This window comes from Nilaparvata lugens, chromosome 5 (genome assembly GCF_014356525.2).
Source record: "Nilaparvata lugens isolate BPH chromosome 5, ASM1435652v1, whole genome shotgun sequence".
NCBI lineage: Eukaryota > Metazoa > Arthropoda > Insecta > Hemiptera > Delphacidae > Nilaparvata > Nilaparvata lugens.
In genome coordinates this window covers 33,355,845-33,372,552 of record NC_052508.1, presented here as the reverse complement: position 1 = coordinate 33,372,552, position 16,708 = coordinate 33,355,845, and the positions used below count along the sequence as shown (strand labels likewise).

At 35.5% G+C, this 16,708-nt stretch overlaps 1 protein-coding gene across 6 annotated transcripts in view; it reads right to left on the bottom strand.

The window, feature by feature from the left end:
- Positions 1 to 16,708, bottom strand: part of LOC111055348 (apoptosis-resistant E3 ubiquitin protein ligase 1) — a 205,746-nt gene that overhangs the window by 142,944 nt on the left and 46,094 nt on the right. For 4 of the 6 annotated variants that reach the window (XM_039428203.1, XM_039428204.1, XM_039428206.1 and 1 more), the window contains exon 2: positions 7,864 to 7,878. The exons of 1 other annotated variant lie outside the window; for it this stretch is intronic. In XM_039428203.1, coding sequence (XP_039284137.1) covers positions 7,864 to 7,878 — 15 coding nt within the window. Of the gene's footprint in view, positions 1 to 428; positions 943 to 7,863; positions 7,879 to 16,708 lie in introns of those variants that run through there. One more of the 6 variants, XM_039428208.1, reaches the window with a different exon arrangement.

Sequence of the window (16,708 nt, the reverse complement as noted above, 5' to 3'; positions counted from 1 at the left end):
TGAACTGAAGAGGTATCATACAGATTGCAGAATGTCCAATATCATGAACCTTATTTATTTGTATCGAGCTCGGTGAGTACATTATTAATGATTATCAATATTCCGTATATTGAAGATTCCGTAAAGCCTGAGAAATCCGGACTACTGCTAAATTATAAATTCTATACAAAAAGATAATGATGGTGGACATTATTTTTTCATACCTTTTTGGGCTAAGGATAATGCCCACATGAGCGTCATGCTTGTGCGTGGGTAGTGAAACTGATTATGATGATTGATACTAAAGTAATACTGAACTTTTGGAACAGAAAAAATATTGCAAGTATTATTACATTTCTACACGGCCTTTTCAATTGATAAATGTGTTCTTTCAATAACTTCACCATATAAATGGAAAATAATATTGTAGGCATATATTTGGGACCCACCTGATGAGGCACTCATGGAGGAGTTCATGGTCATGCCGATGGAACAAATTTCTGGCTCGTCGGCCATAGTCGGTCAGGTCAGCTGCGTGCCGCGTGTTGCGTGACAACAAACAAGAGGAAAATGAGGAGGAGAAGAGTGAGGCTGCAGCAGCAATCGAGGAACAGGAGGAGTAGGAGGAGGAGAGGGAGGACTCTGTCGTGGCGGCAAAAAGGAAGAGGAGGAAGTGCCGGAGCCCCAGACCCGAGGATCATCTGTCGAGGCTGCAGCAAACGTGTGGACAGCTGCAGCTGCACTGTGCGTGCGTGCGTCTAGATAAGCCCCCAACACATGAGGCACCGACGTGTTGCCCGGCTGAGGTTGGGGCTGCGACTGAGGGCTGAGGGCTGAGTGCTGAGTGCAGAGGCTTGTGGAGCCTCACTGCCTCATCATCTCTCACCCTGATACGTAACCCACTTCTGTTGCTTCTTGTGAGCATCCTTCCAATAGAAGTTCATTAAACCGATAACTAAGGAATAAGCTACCTCAAAATTTAAATTTTATATTGAGCACAATGCTATACAACGAACCAAGATAATTAATCACATTTTAAATAATTATTTTTAATGAATTTGAATAACCTTGAACATATTCGCATACTAAGTACAGAGTGGCGCAGGGAAGAGAGACAATTTTAGTGTTACAGTTCATACATTAAACACAACAAATCAAATCTATTTATTGTTTACATTACTTGTAACATAAAAATCATCAGTAAAAGAAGAGCACTTTTCTTCAGTAATAAAATTTGACATAAATACAGATGACTTCCACCACGAAAAAATTAGTTATAAAAATTGAAAATGCTGATGATGATGCCAAAAAATTATTGAAGCAAACAATAATATTTTACCACTCACAAAGGAAGCTTTTGTACGTGAGCAGGAGTTGAAAAAAACACACACATTCACACACAAGCATATTTTTTTCAAATATAGACCTGGAACAGTCTATGTATTTCGAAATATAACAGAATACCACCAATATATATATATATATATATATATATATAATATATATATATATATATATATATAAATTATTGAAGCTTACACTTTCATAAAGAACGTAGAGAAAACAGGAAGTCCACAAAATAGCTCATATAATGGAGTTCAGCAGGTGTTTGTTCTAGAAAACTTATATTAAACTAGAAACTAAAATAATTCATGTGTAGGCCTACACTTTGCCATTCAGTAATCAAGAGCCATTGGTCTGATTCGGATTGTGTAATAGCGGTGAGAGCTTTTTATAAAAAAAAATAGTGAAAAAACTGCCATACAGAAAAGAGAATATTTTTATGACATTGCCACACATGAACGTAAGCTATCCCTGTTGGATAACTGCGCAAGGGTAAGGAGATCACATCCTATAACAATACATGAACTAAAGGAAAACATTTAAAACGAAATCACTGCCATTCGATAAGATTTGCAACACGACATTTCAGAGTTTCTGTGAGGCTAGTCGCATATTGTCACGCGACGTAATATGACATGACCCGTCTCTGCTAGATCAGTTAATATAATATTATGTTCATATTATATTGTTCACTGAGACGAAGTGACATAGGGGTTTGACAAGCAATTTGTGATTGATTGCAAAGTTGCTATAAGTCTCTTGCCCACCTAATGGAGGGCAATTATTATAAATCTTAATACATTTCAGTATTATGTGTTATCATTCACATCATTCATAGTTCTAGATTCTTATTCATAATTTCTTGGTTCCTCTCTTATTACTTTCTTTCTCATCTTGTGTATAGTATCTTAATAATATCTAGTTTATCATGAACTTTTCTTTTCACTAATACAAAATAGTTTTTCCTACTTTTTTCTCAATCAATTTTATATCTTAAAATTGAAATTTTCTCGATTCGGGAGCAATTTTTAGGATTTTCCCGTGTGTTCCCATATTGTTGTAAATAGGTAAATAAGTAAATAAATTGCAAATAACTTATTATGAATATTATAATAAATTATAGAGTATGTGATTTGTTAAATCCTATTCGCTGATAACTGTTTTTTTCCGGGACATTCATTTATTTAAGAGAGAGATTTAAGAGAAAAATATCTCTTAAATAAGAATTTCATTTAGGTACCATAAACTCTGTAATTCGGTTCAAGTTTCTCTATAATATTTTAATATACATAAATTGTTGAATCTATAAAATATTTATATCCATGTGAAACTTTATTTTCAATTTAGATGAGAAGTGTAGGCCTATTTCCAATATGTTATACTTGAAAATGAAAAATGGAAATGATTGATTTATATATTCAAATGAGATGTAAGTGGATAAAAAAATCCAATCAGAAGCAGACCCAAAAAATCTTAGCTCAAAACTGAGCTAAAGTGATAAGCAGATCCTTATAGCTTGAACATTATTGGATTTTTAGTTACACCCTACCCAAAAATATACTCCTAGTCAGTGGACACCCAAATTTCTTACCGCCTGGATCCTTGGGTATCACCAATAAATAAACATTTCTCCAATACGTCCAACTCCAACAACAACAATATTTCCCCATTTTATACTTTTCAATTTCTTTCTTCTGATTGCGAGATTTCAATTGTTAGTAAAGTTATATAAAGACTCTTTTCGAGATCAGGTCAGTACCCTATCTGGTTTACATAATACTTGTATTTTCTATTCTCTACGAAATTCATGTGAAATATTTATTTCTCAAACATAATCAATAAGTTTTGAATATTAAAATTTCCAATTTTACATTTGCTACGTTCACTAAAACCAATTAAAATCGTGAAACTATTAAATTAATACCAAATGTCATGCAATTGAGAAACTCCAATAACGTCATTACAAATGTACTTTGTTAACAGCTCTTCATCAATACTTTGTCACTGCAACATTTACATGAGACTGTCACTGACTTACATCAAGCATTGTGTTGATGGATGATGAGTCACTAATTAAAATATTAATATTGATTCAATTAGCTGTGAGCGATTATCCTCCTACCAGCACTTCACTTTATTACTTGAATTTTTAATTCAAAATATATTTATAACACTGTTCAAAGTTTCAATTCTATTGAAGAGTTTCAATGATGTTGAACCAAAATCCATTAATCACATAATGAAGCATAGCATTTAAAAAGAAAAAAACATTTTACAAAAATTACTACTCGACAACAAATCTGTCAAGATGCCATAATATAAACTATAATTAACTATCAAATATGAATCTCCTAGTGTTATATGGAATCTTATAAAAATATACTCTCATAAATATTCCATTGGCTTGTCTATGTTCCTGATAATTTGCTTACTAGCAGGTTTTTATTTGTAAGTAATAATATAATTATTATAATTGTACAACTCATGATATATTCATTCAACAATGATTATTATTATTGTGAATGGTTACCCTCACAATGGAATTGAAATTATGATTTTCATAAATCATAAAGTTATCACATAGTTCATAATGTAATACACTGTTCATCGTACGAAATATTAGTTAGACTATAAATAGAAAGATTCAATCATACAATTATTACCCAAACATTCTATTTTCATTCTTATTATAGCGAAGTTTCTTAACGTCTCTATGCATAGTACGTCATAGCTGAACTATTGTTGAACTAGGAGCTACAGCAGCTAGCGTGCACTATGCACTACCTCCAAACACGATATAAAACTATTTCAAGACCAATGCAAATGTCGATACCAAGTATAAAATGGAAAACCCATGATATAGTCTGCGAATATAATTATTAGTGTGAGATTAATGTACATTCGCTTCCTAGTTTTTTTTCTGACATCGAGTCAAATTAGGTTCAATTTTTCATTTCAGCACATGGAAAATGTCCATAACTAAATTCAATGATATGCATTATTTGCGTAGCATTTACGTAGTTCATCCACCACGATAATGTTACAATACAAAATTACTACAATTGCTTTGAAAATTGAGATTTGTGACCAATCACTTCAGCCCAAATAACGAATGAATTATATTTTAGCTTGATCTCTTGGATACCATAACGAAACTCAGTAGAGCTTCTTATGAATGCAGAATGATTGGAATAGAATAAGTAAAGCTGCGTAAAGAGCAAGAATATTGGTTGATTTGTCACTTATTAAAAACATGTATCCAGATTGTAAATTAAATGATTGACCCCTGAATAAAATCACCAGATTAGCTATTTATGTATTAAGAGCGTAATGCGCGACTGTATCGCTCGAGCAAAACAGTTATCACGCGCCGTGAAGCGGAGAGTGATAATTTTGCAAGAACGATAAAGAAGCATTACGCGCGAATTACATACAATAGCTATTTATGTATTAAGAGCGTAATGCGCGAATTTATTGCTCGCGCAAAACAGTTATCACGTGACATGAAACGGAGTGTGATAATTTTGCAAGAGCGATAAAGAAGCATTACGCGCGAATTACATACAGAATTTTTTCGACAACTGCCCAAACCTGTTAAATTACTTATAATTATTATATCTGGCGGAGTTAATAATAATTTGTCTTCACTGATATCCATCATGGCTGCAGAACCGGTACAATTACCGACTTTTTAGGTTAAGATCTGACCTACTTTTGGCGAGCTGCTTATCATCAGCTGATTAGCGAGCGTAAACTCTTCTGCGCATGCGCGAACGATTTAGCTAGTGTAAAGAAAATCTACTGCGCATGCGCAGATGGTTGGCGAGTGAAAAAGTAGTTCTCCTCAGAAATAAGCTGTTTTACGAGGAGAATTGAGTATGTAAATTCTTTTTTTATGTGCAGTTGTAAAAAAAATTATTTATTCTATTTCATATACTGACAATCATGACTCCAATTTATATTGAATTCATGAACAATAATTATAATGTATCATGTTATACCAACTATCTTTCCTAACTATATCAAATCGGATAGCCTATCAATCAATCATACTCTTTATTCAACACATAATACAACCATTGTCTATCATTATAAAATTCATTATAATTATAACAAACTAATTCTATCAGACACTTCTAAATTTTATTTTTAAATCTGTTATCATCCCTTTCATCTCTAATACCACTTGGTAGATAATCAATAAATTTTATTCCTATATAAGACGGACTTTGTTTGAACTTTTCTTTTTCATGTTCCTGAATTAAGAATATATCCCTGTTTCTAGTGTTGTAATTAAGTCCCGTTGTCTTGGGTATCTTGATTATTTTTTACATATAGCACTGTACGGTATATATAGAGGCTGTACACTGTCATATAGTCCAGATCTTTAAAAAGTATTCTGCATGACTGTTCACTATTTAAGTTAATAATTATCCTTATTGCTTCTTTTTGAAGGTGTAGTAATTTGTTCAGATTTGTCTCACTAGTTCCTCCGTATATCTCAATACCATAAGAAATATTTGAATGGATTGTTGAAGAATACACCGATTTTAAGGTTATTCGATTACAAATTGGAGCTAGCCGTCTAAGTGTCAAAATCCCTGACCTCAATTCCTTCTTTTTCAATTCCTTCCTGACTTCAATTTCCTTCATGCAATTTTCTTTAAAAATCTAGTCGAGTGGAGTCAGTGGTAGCGGACAATTGTGTTTTTGGAGCAGCTCCATCTCAGATAAGATAGCCTGTTTTCCTTTCGTTTCTTGCTTTCAGAAGTTAACGTAGAATATTGTGTTCATAACCTTAATTATAACTCAATAGCTTAATATTTTCGCGTCATTGAATATTAAAATAACCTTCAATCTCAAAAACATTTAGTAAATGATAGTCTAATACCGTGATTAATTATTATCATTCATTAACAATCCTTGAACTAACGTAAATTTCTCTAGTTGATAAACGCATTTTAAAATTTATTTTAACTGGATCCAAACAATTGAACTAATCCTATATTAATCTTACTTTAGTTACAGATTTTTTTTTTAATACAGTCGTAATATCAGTTTAAAACTTATTTCTGAGTAAATTCATAATAAACAAATAATAATCTATTTTCAATTTCATAATCAATCTTTCCCATAATTGAATAGAATCCTCATCTTTTAAAATAAAATTCAAATTAAATTTTGATATATCTTCGTGCTATAAAATGTAGGTTTAAATTTCTATTACAAAATAAATTAAACAAAGTAATTAGCCTTTTCTTTTTCTTCGCTTTTGCAAACAGTTTCACAAATTGAATTACATAATATTACTAAGTCCTAGATTGATCACAGTCAGCAACAGTAAATAAAAATTTTCTCTGATATTTTCTTAACTTTGTTACTAGTATCGTACTGTTCTTGTATAGATCAAAATAGTCTTTTTACTTATCATTTTTTACTTGTTCTGCTTCTCATAAAGAACGAATTTATAAAATGGTCATTATTTATCATAACTTATTTCTACTTTGTAAGTGGCAAACAAATTTAATGTGTTCCAAGACTGTCCCTGTAGGCGTCGTATATGGGTGAATAATTCGTAAACCCTGTGCGGCCTTGCTCAGGATATCTGTCGCGCTTGTCCCGGAACTGGACGGGATACGCGCGATTTATATGTTTGGATTCACAAGCGCCACATTACCTTAAACGAACTATCCTTACTTGTTTGAAGTGAGAAGCGGGCTAAACTATTTAACGGTAACTCTGAAATATATTTCTCAATTATTAACTGTTTATTTCATACGAAAGAAAGCGAACTATCTAATCAGTTTGTTTGTTTCAGTGCGATAGAGTAGTGTAGTCTTTGTTTTGAATTGTCTCCTTTCTAGCTCAAAGTATCACTTCCGGAATTTTATCTTTATAAACGTAGTAGACTTCATTATCACTCAAAATATATATTCTTACACTTTATCTGTAAGATTCCATCTAGTCACCTTGATACCCCCCTGGTACCAATATCAATTGTTGCTTTTACTTTATTCTTCTGACTCAACAGCGTTCTAAGCGCTTTAAATATTACTCTTATTAATTTCCTTTTTTAACTCTGATAACTGATACATCCTATGTCAATCTGTTTCACTCTTCCTATTTGGATTGGACTCTATTTTGGGCAATATTGAGCAATATTTGGGCTATATTGGGCAAACTCGGTAGTAATTGTTTATTGCAAGTTCGAAATGTAAGACTTTTATCCTTTTATCAATTTTACAGAATTAACTAATTTATTCTCACTCATTCTTTTGATTCACTTTCTGCTGAGCGACAGTGTCATACGGTACTAACTAATCGTCTAAACTCGATCTTCGAATGGAAATGGATGATATCATCTTAAGTAAAACTAATAAGGGTAATCCTAAACTCACTTTTAGAGATTTTTCGTATAGACTAACAGGTTTTAATACATCTGGTGTAGCTCAATGGCATTGTCTATCTAAGTCTTGTAAGGCTACATTGAAAACCGACACAGATGCTACGAAGATTGAAGAAATCAATGTAACAACTTACATAACCATTCTCCACCTGAAAATAAATTAAATCAGCTTTTTAATGACTCGATTAATGAGGATTCAGTAATAACTGATAAAGAAGGACAGTCTTATCGTGGAGATTCTCCATCACCTTGTGTGTTCATTAATAAATGAATCTCTAAGGGAAGTTGAACTCCAAAAACAAAGAGACGACATAATTGAACATTCTATGAGCTTACAGATAGAGATGGAGAAAAAAAATCCTTGTTGGAGTCTCTCCAGACGAATATTGATCAACTTGAAACGGCCCTCCAAGATCAAGCCTTATTGAAACATGAAAATGAAAACATAATTGGAAACAATGCGAGAATGTTGACAACAATAGAAGTTCTGGAGGCAGAAAATATCTTATTGAGAGCCGAGAATAAATATCTGAAAATTGAGACAGAAGAATTAAGAAATTTCTATTCACCAGGTGACACTATAATTGATTCATCTTTCGAGTGTGGTGCAATAAGAGTAGAAAACTCTTTCAAGGTTTTCAGCAAATCTGGAAAATTGGCTATATATAATAAGGAAGATGAGAATATAGATGCAAATTATAGTAAAAGAAAATCATCTGCCCAAACTGACAAAACCCAAAATAAAAATAGGGTGATAAGACAGGATCAAGATGGTAGTAATGATGTGATCGAGGAAAACGGGAATAAAGTTGAGTCACATGTACAAGTGAAGAGGAAAAATTATACTAATTTTAAAAAGAATACTATCATTAGAAATAAAATATTAATTTTGGCGGATAGCCATGGAAGAAAAATAATGGATTTTATTGGTGAAAAACTTCCAAATTTTGAAACCCAGGTTTTCTACAAACCAAATGCTACACTGAGTCAAATTGTTGAAGGAGCTGATAGGCAAACGAAAAATTTTGGTCCAAATGATTATCTTATAGTTATGGGTGGCACAAATGACATTAAGGCTAACACAGTGCAGAATGTTAATGATGTGAAGAAAGTACTTGATAGCTTGGTTCCAATAAGTCTGAAAACAAATCTTATAATGACAACTATTCCAAATCGCTTCGACAGACCCGACCTGAACCATTCGATAAACAAGATGAACGAAATAATACACAAACACATAAATAGTATTTCAAGAAAGAATGTAAAGGGGATAAGTATTTGTTTTCTCAATGAGAGATTGAGGAGGGAAAATTTCACTCAACATGGGCTTCATCTCAATGGATCGGGGAAAGAAATCCTGTGCACTAGACTGGCAGAAATAATTGTAAATAAATCACCTTGCAACAGTGCAGTAAGCGAAGATTCTTTTTTAGTGAGATGGCTGAAGAGAGGGAAGAAGCCTTGATGTGTCTTACTATGCAAATGGAGAGTAGTTTTATTAACATAATTATCAAAAGATAAAACTAGACATATTATAAAGCTAAGTCCAAATCAGCCAACCATTCAAGAGCTGCTGGTGCAGCATTCACAAAATCCTCAACGGCATGGGGATACAACCTGACAGGACAGACCTCAGTTATATGTTTCAAAGTTTGTTTTGGAGCTCCACAGTCACATTCAGGTGATGGAATGATCCCCAATTTATGCAGACTGTCCCCACATACACCATGCCCTGTTCGCACCCTGTTTAATCCCTTCCAAAGGTGACGGGGAAGGCTGAAACCTTCTGGCTCTTTATTTGGCTTGATAAGCCGTGCCAATTGGTCAGGTGCTTGCAAATTCCAAGCAGCATTCCACTCTGAGTCTATGTTGAAATTGGTTCTAACCAAATCCTTTGCAGATGTCAATGAAGGCCTTCTAGATCTGAGGCGACCTATTTCTAGGTCGGGAAGGTCTTCATGAATTGGCAGCATTGGGTTATCGGAAATCTTTTTGAACTCCTTTAACAGGGCATTTTTCCTCCGTAAGGGAGGTGGAGCAATATTGCTCAGTATTGGTAGCCAATTTACAGGAGTTGACTTGATACACCCAGTAATCATTCTCATAGCCATGTTGAGCTGTGCATCAATTTTCTTAGTGTATAGGCTATTGATCCACACAGGTGCACAGTATTCTGCTACAGAATAACAAGAGACAGAGTGGAGCACCGCAGGGTATGGGCTGAGGCACCCCAAGTAGAACCACACAGTTTTTGAATTATGTTATTGCGGGTTTGAATTTTCTTTGAGGTGGTCTCCAGGTGTTTTTTGAAAGACAGTGTTCTATCCAGTGTAATCCCTAGATATTTGGGGAAATTTTGATGCTGGAGAAGTACATTATTGAAATGATTCTTCTGTTTTCTTCAGATTTGGAATAAGCCTCCATTTATGGAAGTATTCCCCCATCTTCTTCAGGTCTTCAGAGAGCACTTCCTCAGTTTTTTCAAAATTTTTATGCTGAGCTGCAAGGGCCATATCATCAGCATATATGAACTTTTTAGAACATGTGATAGGCAAGTCTGCTGTGTATAAATTGAAAAGACTTGGAGCAAGGACTGAACCCTGTGGAAGACCATTATTAAGTTTTTTCTGTTTACTGATCTTATTGCCCAGAATAACTTCAAATTTCCTATCAGAAAGCATATTACCAATGAGCCTTATAATAGTTTGACATTGGATGACCTGTATCAGTTTGTATAAGAGTCCCTGTTTCCAAACTGTGTCATATGCAGCAGTCAAATCCACAAATGCCACAGAAGTTTTCAAACACTTTTGAAACCCAGCTTCAATATGACTGGTCAGGCCTAGAACCTGGTCACCACAGCTTCTACTAGTTCTAAAGCCTGCTTGTTCCACAGGGATAGCTTCTGAGACTATTGGTCCAATTCTATTCAAAATGAGTCTTTCAAGCAGCTTATAGCAACAGCTCAACAGTGCTATAGGACGGTAGCTTTCAGCCTAATCCTCAGGTTTATTTGGCTTGAGGATTGCAATTATTTTTGTTCTCTTGAAAGCCTTTGGTAAGTGACCTGTTTGTAAAATATCAGAGAAAAATCTAGTCAACCATTGCAGAGCATTCTTTCCAAAATGAATTAGGAATTCTGGATGGATTCCATCAAACCCAGGAGCCTTGCCCACTTTAATTTCTTTCACAGCGTCCGTGAGCTCATCCAACGTGAAGTCTCTTGCAGACTCTGTCCTGGTAGGAGCATTTTTCCTCATTGTAGTGAAAGATTTTTTAATTTCTTTTGTACGCTGAGGGTCCCAAGGTGCTCTGGACAGAGTAACCATTCTGCTTGCAATTTTATTTGGAGTAACCATGGGGGTCTTATGAATGACAGCACTCCCTCCACCCAGCTTTCTTAGTGGACTCCAGGCGTTTCTGCTAGATTTCTTAAAATCCAGAGATTCAGTAGTTTTCATCCATTTTTCCCGCCTCTCAGAGTCCAAGGTATGGTGGAGCTCTGTAGCTACATTTGGGTTCTCAGTCTCCAGTTAAGCCTCATATAGCTGTTTACATTCACTACTCCATCCAGGGATGTACTCTTTTCGATAACCCCTAGGAACTTTCCTTTTAGCAGTTGCAATTACAGCTTTCACAAACCGATCATAATTCTTGCATACAGGGGGTATCCATCTTACCACTGAATCAAGCTCTTGAGTGAAATCTTTCCAGTTTGCTCTCTTAAAGTTCCATCTAGGTCATGAAGTGGATCGAATTATTGGAATTTGAATTCCCAGCTCAACCACTACTGGGCAGTGTTGACTGTGTGGAAAATTGCCCAGTACTCTACGAGATGTTTGCAATGGCTGATTGTCTTTGTTATGGGTAACAAAGCACAAATCTGGATTCAAAATATACAATAAATCTGGATCTAAAATATACAATAAAGTTGATAGGATAAATGTATTTTTGAAAGCTGAATCTCCACATGTTGTTGTTTTTACAGAACATGGACTCACAGATGCTGAAATATCACAGTTGAAATTTGATGGCTACAACATAAATGCAAATTTTTGTAGAAAATCACACAGAAGTGGTGGAGTTTGTATTCTAGCAAAAAATACTGTTAAAGTCCATAAACTCCCTTACCTCTCCGATTTCAATGTGGATCTGAATGTGAAGAGCTCTATGAGTGATACGTTTGGAGACATATTTACTGTGAATAATCTTACCATAAAAGTGAATAAGTTCACTAGAACCACTAGAAACTCACAAACAATAATCGATAATATAATCACCAACATAAATGACTGTGAAGTGGCAGTGAGAAGCTCTGAACTATCCGATCACACATTTCAGTTTTTGAAAGTGACCAGTGGCTTGTATGTAGCTGAAAAAATGAAAAGATGTATTGAAGAAATTAGAGAAATGTCTACAAGTAACCTAAACTGTCTTAATAACCATTTATCCAGAGAGAAGTGGAGAAGTATGTATAGTGAGGTTGATCCAAGCAATCAGTTTTTGGAATTTTCAAAAACGCTTGATTATTATTTCAACGTTTCCTGTCCAATAAAGAGAATTAAAATGAGCTGTACAGAAAATAAAAATAAGTGGATCACTGAGGATATATTACAATTGAGACAGGATGTAAGAAATGCTTTCAAATTATTCTCACAGAGTAGAGAGCTGTACGGAAAATAAAAATAGGTGGATCACTGAGGATATATTAGAATTGAGACAGGATGTAAGAAATGCTTTCAAATTATTCTCGCAGAGTAGAGATGCAACAAAAGAGAGTACATGAGTACATGAACTTGAAAAAGCACTATACAAATGAGATAAGAAGAGCAAAAAGCAATTTGTTCTGGCCAGAGAATTCGAATTGTAGCGCCAGAATGCCAGACTGTGGTTCTGCAAATAGCAGGCTTGTGTTTGCGCCAGCACAAACCGTCCTGCTTGCTTGGCATTCTGGATGTTTTTTGTGAGTCGTGTCTGTCTTGTCTCATCAGCCCGTTGTCTTGCAAGACAAAATTTGTGTTTGTCTGTAATGTAATTTTCGATCGGAAATTTCTTGTAAATTGTTTGAGTGTCGTGTGTGTGAATTATGAATATAACAGTGTAAATAGTATTAAATTGATTTAATTTTAATCAGTTTTGATTTTTATAAAGAATCCAGTTTGAGCTTTGTTCGGAACACAGTGTATGACCTGCAAGTTGAACACAGAATCAACGAGAAGGCAGCCCATAAGCAATAACCTGTCTATTCCCTGATTTCGTCCCACCCTGAACCTGACCAAAACACCTAATAAAGGCTTCGAAGGGCAAGTAGTCAAGATTGGAATAAATTTGGTGAGTTTTTGCTCTTTTTTATTGTTCATTAATGCATAGTTTAGATGTACAAATAACCTGGCTCAAATTGAAGATTAAATTTTGCCCCTTGTTTGTATTTGATTATTTAAATAGTAAATTACAGTCCTCTGGTAGCTCTAGCCTGAGCTTTGTTCAGAACATTTTATGATCCTGCCGAGCCCAGATGAATTTAAATTTGTAATTTGTTGATTAATTCACACACATTGGATTTAAGCAGTTTCGTATTTGTCCAATGTTGGCATGTTGAGAATGGTCTGATCCATGCTCAACTTAAGTTTGTTGTAGCCTTGTTCTAAGAGCAAGGTTTCTTGTCAATTTGTATTGTCTGAAATTAAATTTATTTCAGTTAAAATTGTAGTTTCCTGAAACTAGGCACATTGTGCTCTTTTTCAGGAATTTGTTTGTTTGTTGGAATTTGTATTGTCCATCTTTTATACATGTTAGTGAAGGTTAATCACCAGCATTATTTTGTTTGTTCAATTCAACAAGTTATCATTTGTTTGTGAGTTGTTGGAAGAACATTATCAAATCATATAGTTTTGTTTTCAGCAATAACTTATCTTGTGAATTGATAATCAAAGTTTAACTTTGATAACTTACTAACTCGTGATTCTTCCTTTCATCTAGTTTTGAACTCATTCTTGTTTTATTGTCTGTTGTTTGTATTGTCGGGGCTGAATTGTTTTGTGTATGAGTTCAAGATGGAGGAAAAATTACAGAAACAAATCAGGGTGCATCGCGCTAAACTGGAACAATTGTATGGCAGATTGCAAAGAATTTATGACCTGTCTAAAAATGTCTCTGATCCAAAAGTTGCTGAGCAATTTTCAATCTTGTATCTTTGGGTGTCTCAGACCATTTCAGATTATGAAAAGACAGAATTAGTGGTTAATGAGTTGGAACTTGAGTTGAATAAAGATCATGTTGTAGCATTCAATGACTCACACCTAGATCTGTTTCAGTATATTGAAGTAGTGGCTAACTCTCTCAAACAGAAGGAGGCGACTGTCACTATTGCTCAATCTTCGGCAGCTACAGCAGCTAGTTCACAGCCGGTCGTGTCCGAGTCGGTACTGCCTAAAATCGACCTTCCGAAATTTGATGGGAACCAGACTCAATGGTCGGTGTTTTATGAACTATTTAAGGCATTGGTACATGACAACAAGAATTTGAACGATCAGCAGAAGGTCCAATATCTTGTAAGTAGACTTACTGGACAAGCAGCAAATATTTGTCGTCATTTGCCACCATTGGCTAACAATTATCAAATAATTTGGCAGGCATTATTGACCCGCTATAACAATCCACGGCGCAAGTCGATGCCTATTTCAAACAATTTTTGAATTTCGTCCAATAAAATCAGAATCAAAGGCAGGTTGTATGGGTTTTGCAGTTCAATCAATGCATTGAAGAGATTGCAACTCACTGATTTGTCAGACTCGATATTCCTCTATCATGGCTTGAGATTGCTGGATCCAAGTTCTAGTAGAAATTTTGAATCGGCCATCCATGACAAGGCTATGCCAACTTATACCGATTATGTCAAATTCATTGAAAAGCAAATTAAGACTCTTCCTTCTGATGAGAAACAGACTGAATCGTTTAATATGAAGCACAAAAAGGATAATAAATCAAAGGTGTTTGTGGTTCAATCTAATGATTCATCTAACGATGCATCTAGTAAAAATCCCAATTGTCTGAAGTGCTCAAAACCGGGTCATCGGTTAGTAGATTGTGCAAGTTTCTTGAAAATGACTCCTTGGATCGTTATTGTTTGATTAAAGGAAAGTTTTGTTGTTTTCGTTGTCTTGATGTGGATCATTGAGTAGAAATTGTTGTAGTAAAACTCAGTGTGCTCAATGTCGAGAATCTCATCATTCTTTATTGCACTTTTCCAGATCAAGTTCCAATGAAGGTGTTGCGTCCTCGTCGAACTCCAAGGCAGGTGCACATCACCTATTAGTTGTTGTTCTACATTCAACGATGTAGAAAATTCGACCGTTGTGTTGTCGACCATCACTGCACATGTTCGAGATTGTAATGATCAGCTTTGTGATGTTCGTTTCTTGGTTGACACCGGGAGTCAGTGTCATTTTGTTACAGCCAAATTGTGTCGGCGTTTGAGACTACCATTCCAGCCCATGAAAACCGTTGTTCGTGGATTCAGTGGTGGTACTAGTGAAGTTCGAGGTCGTACTTGTGTGTTGATTCAGTCGAAGTTGGATCCTACCATCAAGTTTTCGATGGATGCCACAGTGGTAGATAAAATCATTGACAAGTAGCCTTCTTGTGAAATCGACAGATCAAAACTTCATCATCTTGAAAATCTCACACTGGCTGACGACAAATTCTACCTTCCTAGTAAAATAGATGGCATCATTGGTGTGAAGTAAGTTCCTCACTTGCTACATGGGAGTCCTAGTACAGGTGAATCGCACAAATTGATGACTGTTAATAGTGTCTTTGGACACATTCTGATGGGGAGAGTGCCAATTCTCACTTCAACAACGAATGTGTTGAATTGTTTTACAGCCATCTATAGTCCATTTGTTAGTAGTCCATCGTTGGATAGTTTTGTGGAACGTTTTTGGGAGTTGGAATCATGCCCTGCACCAAGCTGTAAACTGAAACCAGAAGAGTTGGAGTGTGAGGTAAATTTTCGGAAGTCTGTACATCATGTGAATTCTGGTCGTTTTGTTTTTGCCTTGTCATTTGTGGTGCTGCCCAGCAGCTTGGGAGATTAGTATGCTGTCGCCGAACGCAGACTGCTGACTTTGGAGAGACAACTAGAGCTTGACAGCAATACTTGTATTTCATATCATGAAATATTGATCGATTACCTACATCAGGGTCACATGTCATTTGTAGCAGATCAGACAGACCAAGGTGGTTACTACATACTGCATCACACCATCGTGAAAGCAAGCAGCACTACCACGCCCATCCGAATTATATTTGATGCTGGTTCCAGAACATCATCTGGTTTGTCATTGAACCAGGTTCTTCATGCTGGTCCCAAATTGCAGACTGACATTTTATGTTTTGTTAGTTAATTTTTGTTTGTTCCCAATCGCACTAACTGCCAACATTAAACAAATGTATCGACAGATATTAGTGGAGGATTCCTGCCATCGTTATCAGCATGTATTGTGGAGATTTTCGCTGGAGGATCCAATCGAAATTTATCAGCTCAATTGTGTTGTTTTTGGTGTTTCAAGCTCTCCATATTTGGCGCTTTGCACCATTCACCAGCTTGTAGAGGAGGATGGAAATCGTTTTCCAGCAGCCAAGGCGAGAATACCAAGAGACATGTTCATGGACGACTTAGTCACATCTGTCGCCACAGAGTCAGAGGCCGCGGAGCTGTATCGTCGGTCCAAGCAGCTGTTTGAGGGAGGAGGTTTCTTGCTCACAAAGTGGACTTCCAATTCACCATCAATGTTGGAGAAATTCTCGGAGGAAGAGAAATCGTTTTTGTACAAGGATTTTGAAGCAGACAACTCCTTGGCTATCTTAAGATTGAATTGGCAACCTAGTACTGATCTGTTTCAGTTTTCAGTCAAGAGTGGTGAGGTCGTCGCTACTAAGCGTTCTATTCTGTCAGTGATGGCTCGTATCTATGATCCA